The 18,067-nt window shown below is 34.7% G+C and overlaps 3 protein-coding genes across 5 annotated transcripts; 1 reads left to right on the top strand and 2 right to left on the bottom strand.

Moving 5' to 3' along the window:
* LOC110700435 lies at positions 1-4,100 on the bottom strand. Its single transcript, XM_021877974.1, has 6 exons — positions 3,674-4,100; positions 2,167-2,279; positions 1,286-1,580; positions 971-1,066; positions 763-879; positions 1-676 (listed from the first exon to the last, which is right to left on the bottom strand). The coding sequence occupies exons 2-4, from the start codon at positions 2,230-2,232 to the stop codon at positions 984-986; spliced, it is 444 nt and encodes a 147-aa protein (XP_021733666.1). The 5' UTR covers positions 2,233-2,279; positions 3,674-4,100; the 3' UTR covers positions 1-676; positions 763-879; positions 971-983.
* A 1,299-nt stretch (positions 4,101-5,399) lies between these two features.
* Positions 5,400-8,439, bottom strand: LOC110700433 (cytochrome P450 CYP72A219-like). Its single transcript, XM_021877973.1, has 5 exons — positions 7,941-8,439; positions 7,131-7,348; positions 6,746-6,990; positions 6,251-6,647; positions 5,400-5,969 (listed from the first exon to the last, which is right to left on the bottom strand). Exons 1-5 carry the CDS (start codon positions 8,221-8,223, stop codon positions 5,544-5,546), a joined length of 1,569 nt encoding a protein of 522 aa, XP_021733665.1. The 5' UTR covers positions 8,224-8,439; the 3' UTR covers positions 5,400-5,543.
* Positions 8,440-12,214: 3,775 nt separating this feature from the next.
* On the top strand, positions 12,215-14,849 carry LOC110700432 (putative F-box protein At4g38870). 3 transcript variants are annotated; one of them, XR_002507215.1, is made up of 3 exons: positions 12,215-12,477; positions 13,182-13,568; positions 14,440-14,849. XR_002507215.1 is itself a non-coding variant. In XM_021877972.1 (3 exons), exons 1-2 carry the CDS (start codon positions 12,701-12,703, stop codon positions 13,508-13,510), a joined length of 711 nt encoding a protein of 236 aa, XP_021733664.1. In that variant the 5' UTR covers positions 12,219-12,700; the 3' UTR covers positions 13,511-13,568; positions 14,440-14,844. The 3 variants fall into 3 exon arrangements, 2 of the variants coding, with proteins under 2 accessions (XP_021733664.1, XP_021733663.1); XM_021877972.1 differs by having other exon boundaries at positions 12,219-13,325; positions 13,425-13,568; positions 14,440-14,844; XM_021877971.1 differs by having other exon boundaries at positions 12,220-13,568; positions 14,440-14,843.
* Positions 14,850-18,067: the final 3,218 nt, after the last annotated feature.

Genomic DNA, 18,067 nt, shown 5'->3' with positions numbered 1-18,067 from the left:
GTGGCAAGACCCTTTTAATTGGCCATAGCTATCATGACAATGCCTAAAACAACTACTAATGCATATTACACTCAACTAATTAACTAATTTGTCCATAACTCCCTTCTTGATTCCGACAGCTTATGCACAACCATTAAGCTAAACCCAACAAGATGTCAATTAATAAAGCCTACTTTAATTGGGACAAATTAAACTAAGATAATTATAAAAATACTTTTTCAGCTAGAGACTAAGGGGGTAATGCTCTTATAGAGCTGAAATACTAAAAATATGATTAATTAAATATGTGCAGTCCTATCACTATATTATTCCCTTACCAAGCACAGAATTCAAACACCCAAAAAACAAAATCTAAAAGCCTAATAAACATATTTATACTGTAAACACAATATAAAACCATCAATTGAATTAGACCACTTGAATGTACTTCAGGATTTGAATATCAAAGAACCGAGGTAGGTATCAACTTGATCACGGGCATAGCAAATACAGCTCCTGCTACAAGGACCGACTGTAAGAGGTTACTAACTCTCTGCTCGTTGACTCTAACTGGCAAATAAGCATCGATTTGATCAAGTCTAAAAGTACTGGCTGTACTGTTGTCCTTGCCTTCTTTTTTGTCTCCCTTCATGACTGCCTGTTTCAGCTCACTAAGCTCTTTGGCAACTTGATGAGGCTGAAAAAATAAAAAAAAAATTATCATCCAACATTATCCAATATTTTAAAGATAAATTATCTCTAGTATCTATCTTGAAAACTTACATCAGCACTTTGATCCATTTCAATGAAAATATCTTGCATCTGGCCATATATTTCAGTACTGCTAGCATTATTCTTTATATTTTGTTTTGCAGACTCTACCATCTTCTTCCCAATCAACTGTAAACAGTGGACATTGTTTAAGGTCAGCGAATTAACTGGTCAACAAATTAACTAATTAACAAATTCATTTCCACAGGAACACACTTACATGCTTCTTGAGATTAGCAAGGCTCTTGGTATGCATTGACGATTGTGGAAGGATGCCGTTTGATGGAGGGAGTCCAATCAGTCCACAAAGCAATGTCTACAATGGAGAAACCAAATTATAAGGGATGAAAATCAGTCACTCTAATCGACTTTATTGAGATATAAGGTTGAAAATTAACAGGCTATTACATAATTTGAAAGATACGAAAGTACATTTATACCTGTCCCTAGTAATACAGATGACAAGCATAGCATTTCATAATTATTCATCGCATAGAATGTTTTGTCTAAAATTCTTATAATTATCTAGTCTAACCTTGTTTAGAGAGAGGAAGATTTTGTTCTTTTTGTGACTTCTTCATTTCAGCGGCCACCTCTGCTTCAGCTTTCTCAAGCAGAGCCTGTTTGAACATGGCACTCATTGTTTCCATATTCGCTTGGTTAGCACTGTTTACATCTCCAGCTGCCTGTGTTTCAGCTTTCTCAATCAGAGCTTGTTTATACATGGAACCCATCATTTCCATCTTTTCTTTGTCTTTCTCCATCTGCGTATCCATAAGAACTCCCACTTCCTTGTCAACTGGCTTGAAATACTCGTTAATATCACCTTTCTGCACATAAAAACTAATGAAGTTGTCAAAAGCCCTGAATTCACTAAAGGTCAAACCCGAATGCAAAGTGCAAAATTAACAACAATAGTACAAGGTATACATATATGATTCCCTTGTAGTCAAATTAAGCATAACCTGCAAATTTATGATGTCATGCCAGCAACATAAATATTATATAAATTTATAAATAACTGAACCAAGATTAATAGTCACATTGTGCAAACCCCACTATAGTTAGGGATTCACAATGATTTTAATAAGATAGTCTTTCTTCAAATTGGGTAAATGCTTAAGCATAAGCACATATGGAGTACTTTGTATAAATGAGACAATTTTTCTGAAAATCTCAGGAAGATAAATGTGAGCGTCAATTTCAAAGAAATTTAGAATTCAGACAAAGGTACCCTGTAGAATTTTCGTCTCAACACTAACTTGCAAGATGCAAATTTCAGTACTTAAAGAGAGAGTCAAAACATAACTTTCTACTGTCAACAAGACATCAACATAATTACGTGCAACAAGTAAAAGATCCCTTGCAGTCCAATCATAAGAGTTACTTGCATAATTAACCAGTAAACAAACTCACCATCTCTTCCAACCTCTTATTTACATTTTGCATTTCTTCCACCATTTTTCGAATTTCAGACAGCATAATTTGTTCAGGGATCTTTCTTGAGGCCTCTTTTTTTTTTCTTGTGCCTGAATAGAGAACACACATGGAAGAAAATGTCAATTTCACTAATCAATATAAAGATCAGAAAGATTAAATGTAGGCCCCAACTCATTTCTCCTGACATATTCCTTAAAATCAATCAATTTGGTATAACATCCATATCATCCATACTGATGTAATCAGTCGTCTCCAAATGAAAAGAAACAAATAATATAACATTTGATCGGTGAGAAAAACAGCCTTGGGTTCTAACTTAAAGCAATATTAATTCGCAAATGCAGCAGTACAACAGAAAGGTTGCGTAGGAAAATGGGCTAAGAGTTTGTGTTCTTCATTCAAACATGGGAATTGTGACATTACAATATTCTCTAAGTATCTGCCCCATCATCTATTCTACGTAAAGCTAAACTGAAGAGCTCTCACTGTGAAAGAATGTGAACACTCCTTCCCTAGACCCCAACAGCCCAACCCCGTGGCTCCATTCCCCACATGTTCTTCTATGTGTATCTAGGGTCTTAAACAGTCATCTATATCATATGCCATGGATGGCTTCTTTTACTCTCACACACAGCCACTGTGACACATCCTCACATCTCAACACTTGTTTTCTTCACCCTCATCACTTGATTATTCTATGACGTATAAAACTTTTCCTTAGGATAATTCAATTTCCAAACTCATAAATAAAAAAAATGATAACATCAAAATCTTATCTTATGCTCCCTTGATAAACGAATTCAAGGTACCATTTCACTCAGCCTCACATCAAGCATGCAAAAATAGTACATGAACGCTAAAAGCGTGTAAGCATTAGGCAGCTAACTTCAGGGCAGATGGAAAACATTCACCAAACTACACCAAATGTATACATTTCGAAGCAGAGTGATTCCATAAATTATCATAACAGCAAAAGCTATACACAGGTCACATGATGTTTAAATTCACAACTCCAAAAGAACTTATCATAAAGACAATTCGACTAATTCCAACACATTACAGCTGAGGACCTGAGGTAGAGTATATCTAGTGCTCTCAACATTCGGCCGATTGACAAATTATTACAGCATAATTGTTGTCATTCCTACAGGAACACCTTTGAATCTGGCATATTAGTATCCCACAATCCTAATCCCCCCAACAAAACCTTCTAACACAATACATTCATTCGGGCACAACAAAGAATTTCCCAAATGATTCACAAAGAACCCAAAATAGGGTAGCAAACATCATCATTAATTGTCTAATTTAGATATTTAGCTCCTGAATTTCACATTACAACACCCAATTAAACTCTTTCATAAAAATTGCGAAACCAAAATACTCTAATATAGAAATCATACCAAATGTCAACAAAAACCCTAAATTAGAATCAACAATTGAAATTGACAAAGAAAAATAAAAAGGGGAGGAGAGAAAGTACAGATCGAAGACGCTGCTCAAGCTGTAATATGTAAGATCAAATCCGACGCTCTTCGTAACCAGAAAGAATCCTAACATAGAACATTGCTTTCTTCCCAAATTCCAGTAGCCTCTTCATCACACTCTTTCAATTCTTAGAGTGTTAAACTTAATTTAGGAATTTAGGAAGTAATGCAAGTAGGAATTTAGGAAGAAACTACCCTAATATGATGAAAGATTTCATAATATTAGAAATTTAGAGTCTCTACAGATTCTGAAAAAAATGGAGGGAGGAGAGATGGGTGCAGAATGGCGAGTGAAGAGAGAGAAAATAAAGTGAGAAATGAGAGATGGAGTGATAGTGAGAAAGACTGGTTCAAAGGAGAGAGAAAGTAAATGAAAGAATTTAATGGTGGAGCATGAAAAGGGGGAAAAGCAGGACTAAATGAAACCAAGAAGACAAAGTGCTGAAATCAAGCATGGAAGGCAATTTCGAAAATAAAAAATAGCTTGAGGGTATAAACGGAAGAACACTATAGATTTCAAATAGTAACACAACTTCTGGTTTTTAAAAGGGTAGAGATTATAAACGTTATTTTTAATAATGAGATAGTAAATTAGTAATCATTAGGCCATGTTTGGTAATTGACTTTTCAATGGCTTTTTGGTTAGCTTTTGGCTTTTGGCTTTTTTAGGTGGTCAAACAGCCAAAAAATGTGTTTGGTAATTGGCTTTTTAGTCAGCGAACAAGCTGGCTTTTAAGCCAAAATGAAAAGCTGCTTTGAGTAGCTTTTTTGTTGGCTTTTGGCTTGTTGGCCCACAAATTATCTAATAAACAGCCAACAAACAACAATTGATTTACCAAACACTTTTATAAACAGCCAATTTCAAAAGCCATTATAAATAGCCAAACATTCCAGCTAGTCAAACATGCCAAGTGAACCAGCCAATCAACAGTCAACCGTCAACAACCATTTGCCAAACAAGGCCTAAGTGAATTCTTATAAGATTGTGTCAAAAATTCTTATAAGATAAATATGTTATTTTAAATTTCTAGTACTACCTTCGTTAAATATTATTTGCAACGATTAGACATTTTTCCTCTCTCTACTTTATGTCAAATCGTTGCAAATAAAATGAAACGGGGGTAGTAGTACAAATAGAGTTTATAGCTAGCTAGCTAGATAAATTTCCATGAGACTAACGTGGTATCTGATAATACTGCTTTGGGGTTTTTTGAAATTCCTCGGGATAAAGGTCTTGAACATGTCTAAATGGCCGCAGACACCTGTAAAATAACGACTTGAATATCCCATTATCGAGATATTTACCTCCGACGGTCAAATTAGTAACTGGAAAACGAAGGAGTCGAAGTAGAGATCAGAGAAGTTAGAGCAATTTAATATGCCTTGAATAATATGTTTCAATCTACTATCTTATCATTAATCTTTAAGGTATTTATAGGGGTGGAAAAGTGTGTCATCTAGGGTTTGATGACCTAAAGTAGTGAGCGCTGATTGGCGGAACAATCAAGTATGGACATGTGTCCTAAGAGGTGTCATTTTTGGGAATTGAGCCTCCTGATATAAGAGGTCTTCTCTCTTATTTAGGTGCTCCGATGTTGCCATGTGTCATCTTTCTATTGAGACACATGTCGCCTTTTTATGGGGTACGGTCACATGTCAACCTGGAATTGGACCACATGGTGGGGCATTTTTACCTTAAACAAATACCATTAAGACCAATGATGCACAAAATATATCATTAAATTTTAAAGTTTCATAAAAAATGGCCAAAATACCCCAATCTATATAAAGCTCATACAACACGAGCATGCACCTAAATTGACTCAAATAAAACTAATTCACTTTCTAAACTCTACTTGTATGCTCTCAGAGCTTGTGTAGTATAAGTTGAACACCATGTTGAGGCTGTAGAAATATAACAGTCATGGGTGCATGAACATAGTTCGGCGAAAGCTCAAAGGAAAAGCGTTGTAGAATCATTGATAATGCCATTTTAGCTTCAATCATAGCAAAATTTTCCCCAATGCATTTTCTTGGTCCCCAACCAAAGGGAAAGAATGAGTTACTTCCCCCTGTTGCCTTAGAAATTCCTTCGGAAAATCGATCTGGCTTGAAGTCATCCGCATCATCACCCCAGGATTTCTTGTCTCGCTGAGCAAGAAGTACTGGGAAAGTAACCAATGCCCCTGCAGGAAGTGATAGTTTTCCTAGTTTCGTGTCTTTGTAAATCCTCCGGTTTAGTTGGATTGCTGGTGGATATAACCTCAATACCTCGTACAGAATCATGCTCATCTAAAGGAAATCAAACAAATACGAGTACCTTATAATTAAGTTACAGAACAGCATATTGCATATATGTGTTGTGACAGATGCAAGAAAAAATAACAAACAAAAAAACAGAGGTTTATGTGATTTGTAATAACAGGACATTGTATGTGCTAGGTCACGTGCAAGGGAAAAATTGATTCAAGACATATTCTAACGATATGAAAACATGAGATATGAATATCATTGAATGTAATATTTACTTGAACCTCAAAATGTTGAAGTGAACAAGAAATTAAATGACTTACTGTTTTCAAATGACTTAGGCCTTTAAAGTCTAGCACACTAGTCCCAAATGTTTGCAACACTTCTTCCCGTGCTCGTGCTTGCCAATCTTGATGCTTGCTCAATAAAATCAATGTCCAAACTAGTAGTACAGAAGTAGTCTCCTGTCCAGCAAAGTAGAATAGTTTACATTCGTCCATCACTTCCCGAAGATTCATTCCAAGCTGTTGATTCTTGACACTGCCAGCAGCATTTTGCGTCTCTTTGTGATGGGAATCCATGAGTGTTTCCAATAGGTCAAATTTTGGTGGGCATCCAGCTTCAATTTCCCGCTTCCTTTTGTTAATTAATCGTGTTAGTAACGTGTGTATTTGATCTTCAATTTTCTTCAACCTCCTATTACTCGGTGTTGGAATGTACCTACACATAAGAAGCAGGGCAAGATCAAGCTAAGCAAATGTGGATTTTCTGAACAGGTAGTACTAATGCTAGAAATTAAAAGTATAAATGTATGATACCGGAGTCCTGGGATGTATACTGACTGCATAGTACCAAGAGCAATGACAGTCATCTCCTTGAGAAGTTCGAATATTTGTTGTCCTTCCTCATAGCTACTACCAAATGCTGCTCTAGAGATCACATCAGCCGAGAGTGTAGTAAGATATGGCCACACATCTAGCTCATAAGAATCCTTTTCACCTAAAATCTTCTCCCATTTAGTGATCATCTCCACACAACCATCATAGAATGCAGGCAACACAAGCTGTAACAAACACCAACAAAATTTCGAACAATCAAAGGACCAACTTTATTGCCTAACAGTTAGGAGAACGTATAAATCACAAACAATAGTCAAAGTGAATAATAAAACGATTTAATTATTTAAACACGGAGGGTATATACCTTTAACTTCTCCATGTGAAAGGCAGGGCTTATAATTTTTCGATGTGCAGCCCATTTATCTCCTTCATAGTTGACAAACCCCGGGAAGAGCTTGTCAACGATTGGGTTCAATCTCGGTTTATGAAAATCCTTCATATTTGTTAAGGCTTCTCTGATCAAGTCAGGGTTTGAGATGTTTATCATTGGTGTTGCACCTGCCCAAATGAAATAGTCTTGTCCTACATACATTCATCATTTCCTCATCATTCATTTCAGGAAATTTTTTAAATTACCACCATATAGTCCTTTCCAAAAATAATCTTCTTAGCTTCAATCCATCTACATAAGACAATCTTAAAACTCGATCATAGATCGATATAAAGTTGGGTATAATGAGGATTGTGAAAGTTACTAACGTGTTAACTAACGTGTGACTCTATCAGATTGAACTCCGAACCTCAGCCTAGGTGAGAGTTTTTCCATTGAGCTTACAGTCACTTTCAATTCAACAAATACAAAATATTATTTTTATAACTAGCATAAAACACTGGTATATATGGCTAATAATTCATAACAAATAATTATCTATATGAAATCCAATACCCATACAATTTAAGTCTTATCAAACTCCAACATTTCAAAAATTAATATAGGATCAATGTATTACATACTCCCTCTATTTTACTACGTAGTTATTAAAGTTTAAATTGTACGTTTGTCGTGCATAATTTTAATCATAAATATTTTTAATTACTCGTGACTTGCGAAGACATATATATATATAAACACGATTTGATTGAAAAAACTAATAAAAATAGAGAAAGTACATACCAATTCTGGTAACTAAATGATGACGAAGAGGGTCAACACGTGGAAAATAATCATTGGAGAAGCCATTCATGGGGGTTTTCAAAGCTTGATTACACATAAAGGAGTAATCTTTCATATCACCAAAGAATAGCTTGTAAGAAGTACCAGGTATACCCTGATTTCTTAGCCATTTCTCTTGTTTCTTGGGTCTTAACCATACCCAGTTCACCACTTTGATTATGCTTGTTACAATTACTATAATTAGTAATGAAATTAAGATGGAGTTTAGTGTTGGGGTTTCCATTTTTTGATCTTTTTGCTGAATAATTTGTCAAATTAAAGCTAATAATCAATGTATGAAAAAGAAAAGGCAGAGGAATTTTGTATTTTTACTAGTGAATTTTATTGTTGTTTTTCAAAGAGTTGCTTAAATGAGAATAAAATAAATTATCTTATCATAGTCAAGATGTAGGACATCAGGAAGTGTAACAGGTGTTAGATATAATTGAACGGTACGCTTTGGTCAGAATTAGCTGCTAGCTCTGTCATCACTCTTGTCCAACTCTGAAATCTAGGTATCTCCGAATTCCTAAGGGATTGTTGTACTACCTCCGTTACAAATTATGTGCAACAATTAGATATTTTCCCTCTCTGTTTTATGTCAAACCGTTGCACATAACTTGTAACGGATGTTATATTTTAAGATTGATATTATTGGGAATTATTGTAGGATACACAAAATATATAATTCATACTCCAATGGTTGTCCTTAAGAACTTGCTAGTAATTTTAATTAGTTTCTAGCTATAAGCTTAATCATGGGTGCTATAATATGTAATCAATTTGTTTGAAAAAAAAAATTGTCAAAAAGAAAATGTTTAAAGTAAATTAGTAATTAAGAATTTAAGATGGAGACAATGAATTAATAATTAGCTAGTCATTGAAATTCAAACTAATTAGATAGATAATTAGCTTGTTATTGGAGTTGCTCTTAATATAAGTCCAGTATTAACAAATTTTGTAATGTTGGAAAAATGATTCACCTCTAATATCATAATGGGCAAGTACAAAGTACAAAGTAAAAAATGATTCGAACACCCAACCTTTTATAAGAAAGATGGTTACTTAACCACCTAAACCAATTATAAGTTATGTTATAAACATGAAAATAAATGTATATAATTGATAATGGATTACTAAACACTAGTTAATTTTTTAAAACTTGGTTTTAATTAATTAAATAATTTAGGGCTTGTTTGGCATCAGTTTTGGTTTTTCAGTTTTCTGATTTTTTTTAAAACCAAAAAACAAAAACAGGAAACAAGAAAAAGGTGTTTCCACTTTTCTGTTGTCAGTTTTCAAAATTATCATAATTTTAATAAGTTTATATAATTTTAGATTCATTATGGGATACATATCATATACTTTTAGAAAACAAAAAAAATCAAAAAACAGAAAACCACAGCAATGCAAACGAACCCTTAAATAATAATCAATTAAAGGCTATCGCGTGACACAACTAACTTTTTTGTTTGTTCAATGAATTAGAAAATATTAATGGGTATAAAATGGATAAAATGAAAACTCAAGGTTATTAAAGAGTTAAGGTAATAATTAGGAAAGTTTTATACTTTTCACCTTTTGGGACCTGAACTTTTTTTTTTCACCGTTTGGGACCTGTGGTTAAATTTCAAGCCATTTAACTCATCTGAAAAATTTACTAACCAACTTGAGCATTAATTGGAGTTATAAAAAAAAAATTCCAAACCAAAAAAAATCGTGAACATCAGCTATAGAATTTTTTAAGCTAAAAAAAAAAAAAAAAAAAAAAAAAAAAAAAAGCCTTTTATGTTCCAGTTTTTTACCTTAAACTAAAATAGCAAACCACAATCCAAAATTTCAAAACAAAAACAACAGCATCCAACATCCACAACATCATGCAGCTTCCAACATCCAAAAATAGCAGCAAGCTTTCTTCATATCATATTAACTTTTTTTTTTCAAATTCTCTTTTCTTGCTCTCCCAAAACCAATGTTTCAGCCTACAATCACAAGTATGAAATGGTGAAACAGCCAAACAGGAAATGTAGTTAAAAATTTTCAAATTGCAATTTTTTTCTACTCTGTGTATTTGTTCTCATTAATTTGTCGTTGCATAATTGAATTAAGAAGATGGTTTTCTTACCTTGCATTTTAATGAAATTAGAACAACCTTGTTGGTCCATTATACAGTGAACTTTGTTGTGTTAAATGATTTGTGTTTGATCCATGACTTGACTGACTTAGTACAAATGCATGACTTGATTGAGGTGGAATTGTGTTAAGATGCTTAATATACCGCTAATTATCTGCACTAAAATCTACTTCAAAGCTTCAATTTTTTTTCAAAGGGAGGTTGATGATGAAGGAGTACTTTGATGAACAATGAGAGTTGAAAAGGCACCTATTGTAATTTTTTTTGGGTAAACAGGGTTACTCTTTTTTTTTGGAGAAACCATTAAAACGAAAAACATAACATTAAAAAAATGAGAAGTAAAACTGTAGTCAGTAGAAATAGAAATAGAAGTGTTTCAAAAAAAAAGTAGAAGGAATCGCAGGTGTCAAAGTGGACTGCAGGTGGTCGCCGGTGAGGAATCGTGGCTTTGTGGGTCGCAGCAGGTGGTCACCGGTAGGTATTCCAAGGAATTTTGGCTAATCAATTTCTAGGGTTTTTGAAAAATTAACCGGATCGTAAGAAAAATTGGGTTTTTGTTTTTAAAAAAAAAAAGGAAAAATGGAAAAGAAAAATCCAACCTTCGCACTTTTTCCTTACAAAAATCCAACCTTCATTTTATTCCTAAAAAATCCAACCTTTATACCCCACCTTCTCCAACATATCCATTTTACCTGTGACCTGATAAACAGGTAATTTTTTTTCCCTCTAATTTTCCCTTCTCACTCCTCTTCTTTCCCTCTCCTCTCTCCTCAAACACTGAAACCACCAACCCCACCTCCGCCACCACCACCACCACCACTCATCACCGCTGTTTCACCTCTCCTCTCCTCCCCTCCCCCACTCTCATGCTCCCTCTCTATCTCTCTCTCACCTCCTCCTCCATGGATCAACCCTCACATGCACTCGGCTCCAGCGATATCAAAGAAATCAGAAAATTGGGCCGTGTTTCAAGCAGGTCAGGGAGGTTTTTAGGGGCTAGGTTTAGGTAGGGAGAATTTCGGGGGGTTAGGGGATTATACGGTGGCTGACGTGACCAAAAAAGGGGATCGGAGGTGCAATGACGGAAATTAATGGAGGTTTTCTGATTTGGAGTTGCGGGGGCTGGGCGATTAGCGGGGTTTGGGTTTGGAGTTGGTGGCTGGGCAGTGGATTTGGTGGCTGGGTGTGTGTTGGTGGCGGGGCAGTGGAGTTGGTGGCTGGGCGTTTTCATTGGTGGGTGGGCGTGTATGTTGGTGGCAGTGGAAGGTGGTGGTGGTGTGCGTTGGGTTCCGGTGGGCGCGCAGGGGAGGGCGGGGGAGAGGGAGTGGTGTCAGGGGAGGGCGGGGGAGAGGGAGTGGTGGCAGGGGAAGGTGGTGGTGCCGTGGTCGTGGCAGGGGAAGGTGGTGGAAAAGGGGGTTTCTTAATTTTTTTTGTTTTTTTTTTATTTTCTTTTAATTAATTTTGTTTTTTACTAATTAAAAAAATAATTAACCTATTAGTAGCTGACACGTGTCATACAACTTAGAAAAACCGGTCATTAACAGGTAATGGATCTATCGGAGAAGATGGGGTATAAAGGTTGGATTTTTGAGGAATAAAATGAAGGTTGGATTTTTGTAAGGAAAAAGTGCAAAGGTTGGATTTTTCTTTTCCATTTTTCCCAAAAAAAATGGGTTGGCCTTGTACTGGGGGCGTCAAAATGGAAGAGGATCCGTCCCCGAAACGTTTCCGGAGCTCCTCCCAGCCGTCCCCAAAATAGCGGTATGGGAAACGGCTACCCTACGGCGCACCCGTGCATCCTTGGTCATTGATTACATTGTCGTCACCAACCATTATTAGATGGTTTTTAGTACAATAACGATTTATGGTCTGTTTCGATTTACTGAAAACAACTGAATTGAACTGATCTGATTGGAGCTGAACTGAATTGAACTGAGCTTGAATTGAACTGAGCTTAAATGAATCGTTTCTGAGAAGGAAATCATTAACTGGACTGAACTAATCTGAACATGACAGAATAGACCCTTAAATTATTTATTCAGTCCGTCCCTAAATTATGTATTCCCTCCATCCTTAGTTTTTTTTAACAATTTCCGTCCAAAATAAAATAAAATTACTCCGTAACAATTTAGGATCAGGCCCATTGACACCTCCTCAACAACGCAATGCCACAAGCCCACAGTACATTTAACAGCAAAGAGTCTATATTCAATAACTCTCCCATACTCGTACAGTACAGTAGCCCTCCAATTTGCAAATCGCTCAAAATGAATGGTCGGAAAAGGCGAACACCAGTTCTAGAACACCAGATCTATGGAGGGAGGTCTTGCTCAGGTCGCCGGCCAAATCCCTTTTACGATTCAGGTGTGTTTGCAAAACTTGGTGTTCTTTAATTGATTCACCTGATTTCATTTCTTTGCATCTCAAAATTTCCAAGAATAATTGGGAAAATACTTATTTATTAGCCACTGAACCTATACCCAAAACTTTTGACGATTACAATTTCACAATTCGTCGCAGTGATACATTTAGAAAAACTGGTCAATTAGTCAAGTTTACGGATTCAAAATTGTTTATCTTAAGTGATATGATTGATGGGTTGTTGTTAGTGCGTTGCTCTCTTGATTTAAATCGAAGTGAATTGAGTTTGTGGAACCCTTGTATTAGAAAATCCGTGTCACTTCCTCGTTGCCCTCTTAATTCTGGGGCAGAAATTGAGAGACATTTTTATCTAGGAGTTGATTCTTCTGGTAATCATAAGGTTGTTGGTTTTGAGCTTGGTGATTTTAAAGCTTCCGAGCTGTCAACTCAAATTGCAATTTATTCGCTTCGTGATCATTGTTGGAGGGTTAAACCCAGTTGGATTAACATTCCCAGATGTTGGTTTGAAGTAATTGAGTCACAATATGGGGTTATTTATTGCCAAGGGTCTTTGTACTGGAGACCTAAGGTTTGGTCCTGTGTAGAATATACCCATCTTCTTTCTTTTGACTTGAATGCCGAGGAATTTAGTTATCTGAAGATGCCAGTTATTGGGGAAGAAATGCTCAGGTTTTATTTTCTCCTAGGTGGGTCATTGGCACTTTTGGGTATTTCCCGAGTAAGAGCTTGTGTATGGGTAATGGAAAAGAATGCTGGAAAGGAGCTGTGGCGACGATTTTCTTCTGGAGAGTCTAAATTAGATGCCTATGAATTATTTGTTGAATGCAAAGGTAATCATCATTCGCGGATGATGTATATTGAAAATTCTGGTACATTGTTGGTACATAAAGTTAACAAATTGATGTTTTATAACATTTTGTGTCATCAAGTACAACAAAGAAAGTATTACCGATGTTCAAATCTGGTTACTTGTATGGAGAGCTTGGTATTGCACGATGGTTCAACTTCAACCTAGCTCACTGAAAGGGGAAAGCAGGACAAATGCTTGATATTGAACGATGACTGATTGACAGGTAATAATATTGTGTATTAACATATGGGTTGTTTGCTACTTGTTTTTTATAGTTTTGCCGTTGATTAGCTATATCCCACGATGAATTATTGGATGTAACTATGTAAGTCATGTTAATAAAGTTTCTTATCCACTAAGAGTAATGTTTGTTGGCTTTGGAAGTATAAACAAATGAACAATAATCTCAGACTGAGAGTCATAATATCAATGCCAGTTAATCTGATAATGTGTCTGGCATGATCAAATCATAGAATTCCTGCAGTATAGAATATGGGCCTGAGTAGGATGTATCGTTTAGTAAATCTGTGGAATGTGTCAGAACATTTTTGTGTTAGCATTGACAATGGTTGATAGTTTGTGTTGACAATTCTAATTCTTAAATCTGAGTTTTATCTTCGTATAGGTTTAGAAACATGCACATTAGAGATAAATGAATATTTGGGATTTTGGGTGTGTTTTAGATGTTAGTGACAAGATAATTTTAGATGGGAGAATCTGAGATGCACATTCACCTGTATTGCCTCTGACAGTAGGAGTGGAGATTTGAATAAAAAAAATTTCGATCAGTATCTTGAAAAACTATGCAAATCTGACAATATTGTGAATGGTTAAGGTAAGCTCTACTTACCTATCAGTATCATGAAAAACTATGCAAAAATCATTAAGGTTTAATCACCATGATTGGAGTGCAGAAGTATTAATGTCTTGAGCACATGAGCTAGTTTGGCCAAAGGTTGCCTTTGGCCATTGGTCCATAGCATATTTTGCCTAGTGCACAGTTTTTAGTCCTCAATAGAAAGGAAACAATGAGTTTTTTTTTCTCTTTATGCCTTGATAATGCCTTCAGTAATGCTCTGATCTGTCATGAATAGATCCACTTCAGCAGTTCGAAGTTTCCTTCCCAGTCAAGAAGTGAAGAAACAGTACTGTGAATACTTATCAGCAGTCCTGTAGTTAGCAGTAGGCTAGTTGCCATCCTACTTGTGTCGTTACAACTTACAATTCATTCAGGCTAGTTGATTTGTTTGTGGATTAACACCTTGTTTGTGGATTAAGTGTAAGATTCTCTTTGTATGTTCAATTCAAATATTGTATCGCTAAATATCTTAATTTATAAAATATGCTAATTTCATGTTGGAAAATAGTTCTATAATATGAATCTAGTGATATCTTATTTAATTTTTTTCACACTAGCAAGTACCAGAGTAGTCTATCACTCGCTTGTCCTATGTTGTAATCTTATATTCATTGATACCTCTTGTAGACTTATATCAGTTGTTAAATCTTGTTTTCAGCGGTGACTTATAGAATCTTTTTTAGAAATCTTATTCACAAGTATATTTTGGAAGCATTTAGAAATTGTTGTAACTTTTAATTCGAGTATAAATGCAACATAATGAATCATGTACAACTAAGTCAGGCCCTAAATTGAGAGGAGTACAGACTACAGAGGCATTGATCCATAATCCAAAGTTAAGGTCTTGTATAGAACTATAGAATATAGTATAATGCATTGAATTCTCCAATTTTTAAGTTCTAAGTTTGTAGAAACTCTTCAAGTATATTACGTGGTTATTATCTCTTATCTTGCTAACAAAAGAAAGAACATTAATAAAAGTATTCACTAGTTGTCATAGATGGTAAAATATATGGAGATTTTGTACAAAGATTATGATCATGATAATATGCATACATCAATGTTGCGAGTCTTCCATCAGATGTAAAACTAGTTAATTAACTTTGCGATAATATACATCGATGTTACGAGTCTTCCAACCAGGTGTAAAATTAGTAATGTAATTAAGCTCGATATTACGAGTCTTCCGACCGGGTGTAAATTTAGTAAAGACGTAAAGTAATCTAGATATAATATATTTTTCTGATTTACAAATTTTTTAGAAAAAAGGGGAAATGATTTACTAAAGTCACGTGAGGAAGTTGATGTGGGAAAAGTCCGGAAAACCTTGGTTAACGGTGGCATTCCAGACATAGGCTAGTCTTTTACAACATTGTTTGTAATTTTACAACATTATGAAATCTATACTTATAATATTATCATGATTATATTATGAAATCTATACTTAAAATGTTATCATGATTATATTAATTGCTGAACTGAAACTATTTTTATTGAACTGAAACTATTTTTGCTAAACATAAATTATTTTTATTGATTTTCTATTATATTTCTTCTTTTAAGGTTATTGATTTTTATTGAAGTGAAATTATTTTTGCTAAACTTAACTTATTTTTATTGAACTGAAATTTATTTTACTGAACTGAAATTATTTTTACTGAGTATTATTTTTTAAAGAAAATAAAAATTGTACAAAAGCAATCATATTATCCTTACTTCCTTAGGAAACTAATCCGTAACCTGTTTACATTCTTCTATCAAATTTAAAGCTGAGCTGTCACAAATCACGTTAAAAGTTTACAAAAAAAGGTTAAATGTTATTTAAATCAATTCAATGATATAATTCGGACAATTATAGTCTAGACAAAAATTCTAGAATTAATTATTAAAGAAAAAACCATCATACAAGTATTCTTTTCATAGCAACTACTCGTATTGATTTATTTATTTATAACTGATCTTAACCTTCAATATAAAAAATTCACCAAAAACAAAGACAGGCAAAAAAATTGAATTGAAGATTTAGATGAAAAAAGATAAAAACAAATAAGGATTAATAATCTAGCATTAGGATAAGTAAAGTATTTATGTAAAGTATCTTAAATTCCTAACCATAGTAGGATATAGTTAGTTGTATATGGTTGTTAGACAAGGGTGCCTATATATATATACTTATACAGGTCTCTCTAGGAGTCTTTCCTGTAACGTATTGTAAAGTTTATTATACTTTATAAATACAATATAATTACAATTTACAAAAGCTTAGCAGTTTATTTTTGTAGGAAGTTTAATATGGGGTGCAAAAGGATGAGGATGTCGGACGACCAATTAATTGCCAGAGAAATTCACATACCAGCGGACTTACTAAAGGAAGAAATATTGCCAAAGCTACCGGTGAAATCCCTACTAAGATTTAGGTGTGTTTGTAAGCTATGGTGCTCTATAATCGATTCCCAAGATTTTAGGATACATCCTAAAAATTCGTAAAAGCCCTCATTAATTCGAAAGACCACAGTTGGACCGGTCAAAATATATTTACTCTTCAAAGCATCGATACATTTAAGAAAGTAGATAATCTTTGTAAAACATATGGAACATATGAATTTCATGAAACCTGTAATGGGTTAATCTTAATGTCTCAGAAGTTGTTTGAAGACAAGAGTTTATTGAGAATATGGAACCCTTGTATTCGAAAGTCCTTGGTACTTCCCTCGTGTCCTTTGAGTTCCTACCCATATCATCCATTGACATATATGCTAGGATATCCTTCTTCTAACGATGAAGACAATAATTTTAAGGTGGCTGCCTTTGAATGTCATGAAGGAACTAATGTTTCGATTGCAATTTATTCATCTCGAGGTCATAGCTGGAGCTCTGCAATAAAGAGGAATGATGTCCTCTTCACACCATCTCTAAACAATCGTGTATTCTATCAAGGGGCTTGGTACTGGATTACCAAGACTCATCTCGTCTCCTTTGATTTTGATTCCGTGGATTTTAGCTATGTGGGTTTGCCGGTGGATGTCATGGAAGGAAAAATCACTAGGTTTATTTTCCTTGTTTGTGAGAAATTAGCGGTTTTGAGTGTGTCTTCTAAGAGTTTTTGTGTATGGGTTATGGATATGGATAGCAACAAGAAGTCGTCGTGGAGGCCATGGCTTTCAAGAGACTCAACTATTATTGAGGATTTATCATCTCGAATTCACGGTTTGTCAAACATACGTTCAAGGATTTTCTATAATGAACGGGACAGAGATACATTTATCTTTCGGACCAGGAAGAAAGTGTTTTCTTACTCAATTTCTACCCGGAAAGTAAGAATGTTGAGATCATTCTATAGCTATAGTAATGTAGTAACTCTAGATGCTTATGCAGAGAGCTTGATGTTGTACGAAGGAAACGACGGTCAGAATTTGACATCATCATATCCTGCCCATGACAAGAAGGTTGTGGCCTGGCCAACTATGAAAGATCATTGGAAAGATTTATGGATGTGAACTACACAAATATTTCCACTTTCATTAGAATTTATGATGTATTCAAATGTTTTGGGATAGTAATTTTTATAGATTATATGTTTTGACATCCTACTTGTGTCGTTACTATCCATTCAGGCTAGCTGATTTGTTTGTACTGTGGATTTACTGTAAGATCCTCTTTGTGGGTCGCTTAAAACAAAAATTAGACTATGTTCAATTCAGCTTATTTAAGCAAATATTGTATCGCTAAATATCTTAGTTTATAAAATATGCTAATTTCATGTTTGGAAAATAGTGCTATAAAATGAATCTAGTGATATCTCATTATATATTTTTCACATTAGCAAGCACCAGAGTAGTCTGTCAGTCTCTTGTCCTGTGTTG

The sequence above is a fragment of the Chenopodium quinoa genome, unplaced genomic scaffold (assembly GCF_001683475.1).
Source record: "Chenopodium quinoa cultivar QQ74 unplaced genomic scaffold, ASM168347v1, whole genome shotgun sequence".
NCBI classification, from domain to species: Eukaryota; Viridiplantae; Streptophyta; class Magnoliopsida; order Caryophyllales; family Amaranthaceae; genus Chenopodium; species Chenopodium quinoa.
Note: the sequence above shows the minus strand (reverse complement) of the source record. Positions and strands in the feature narration are given on the sequence as shown.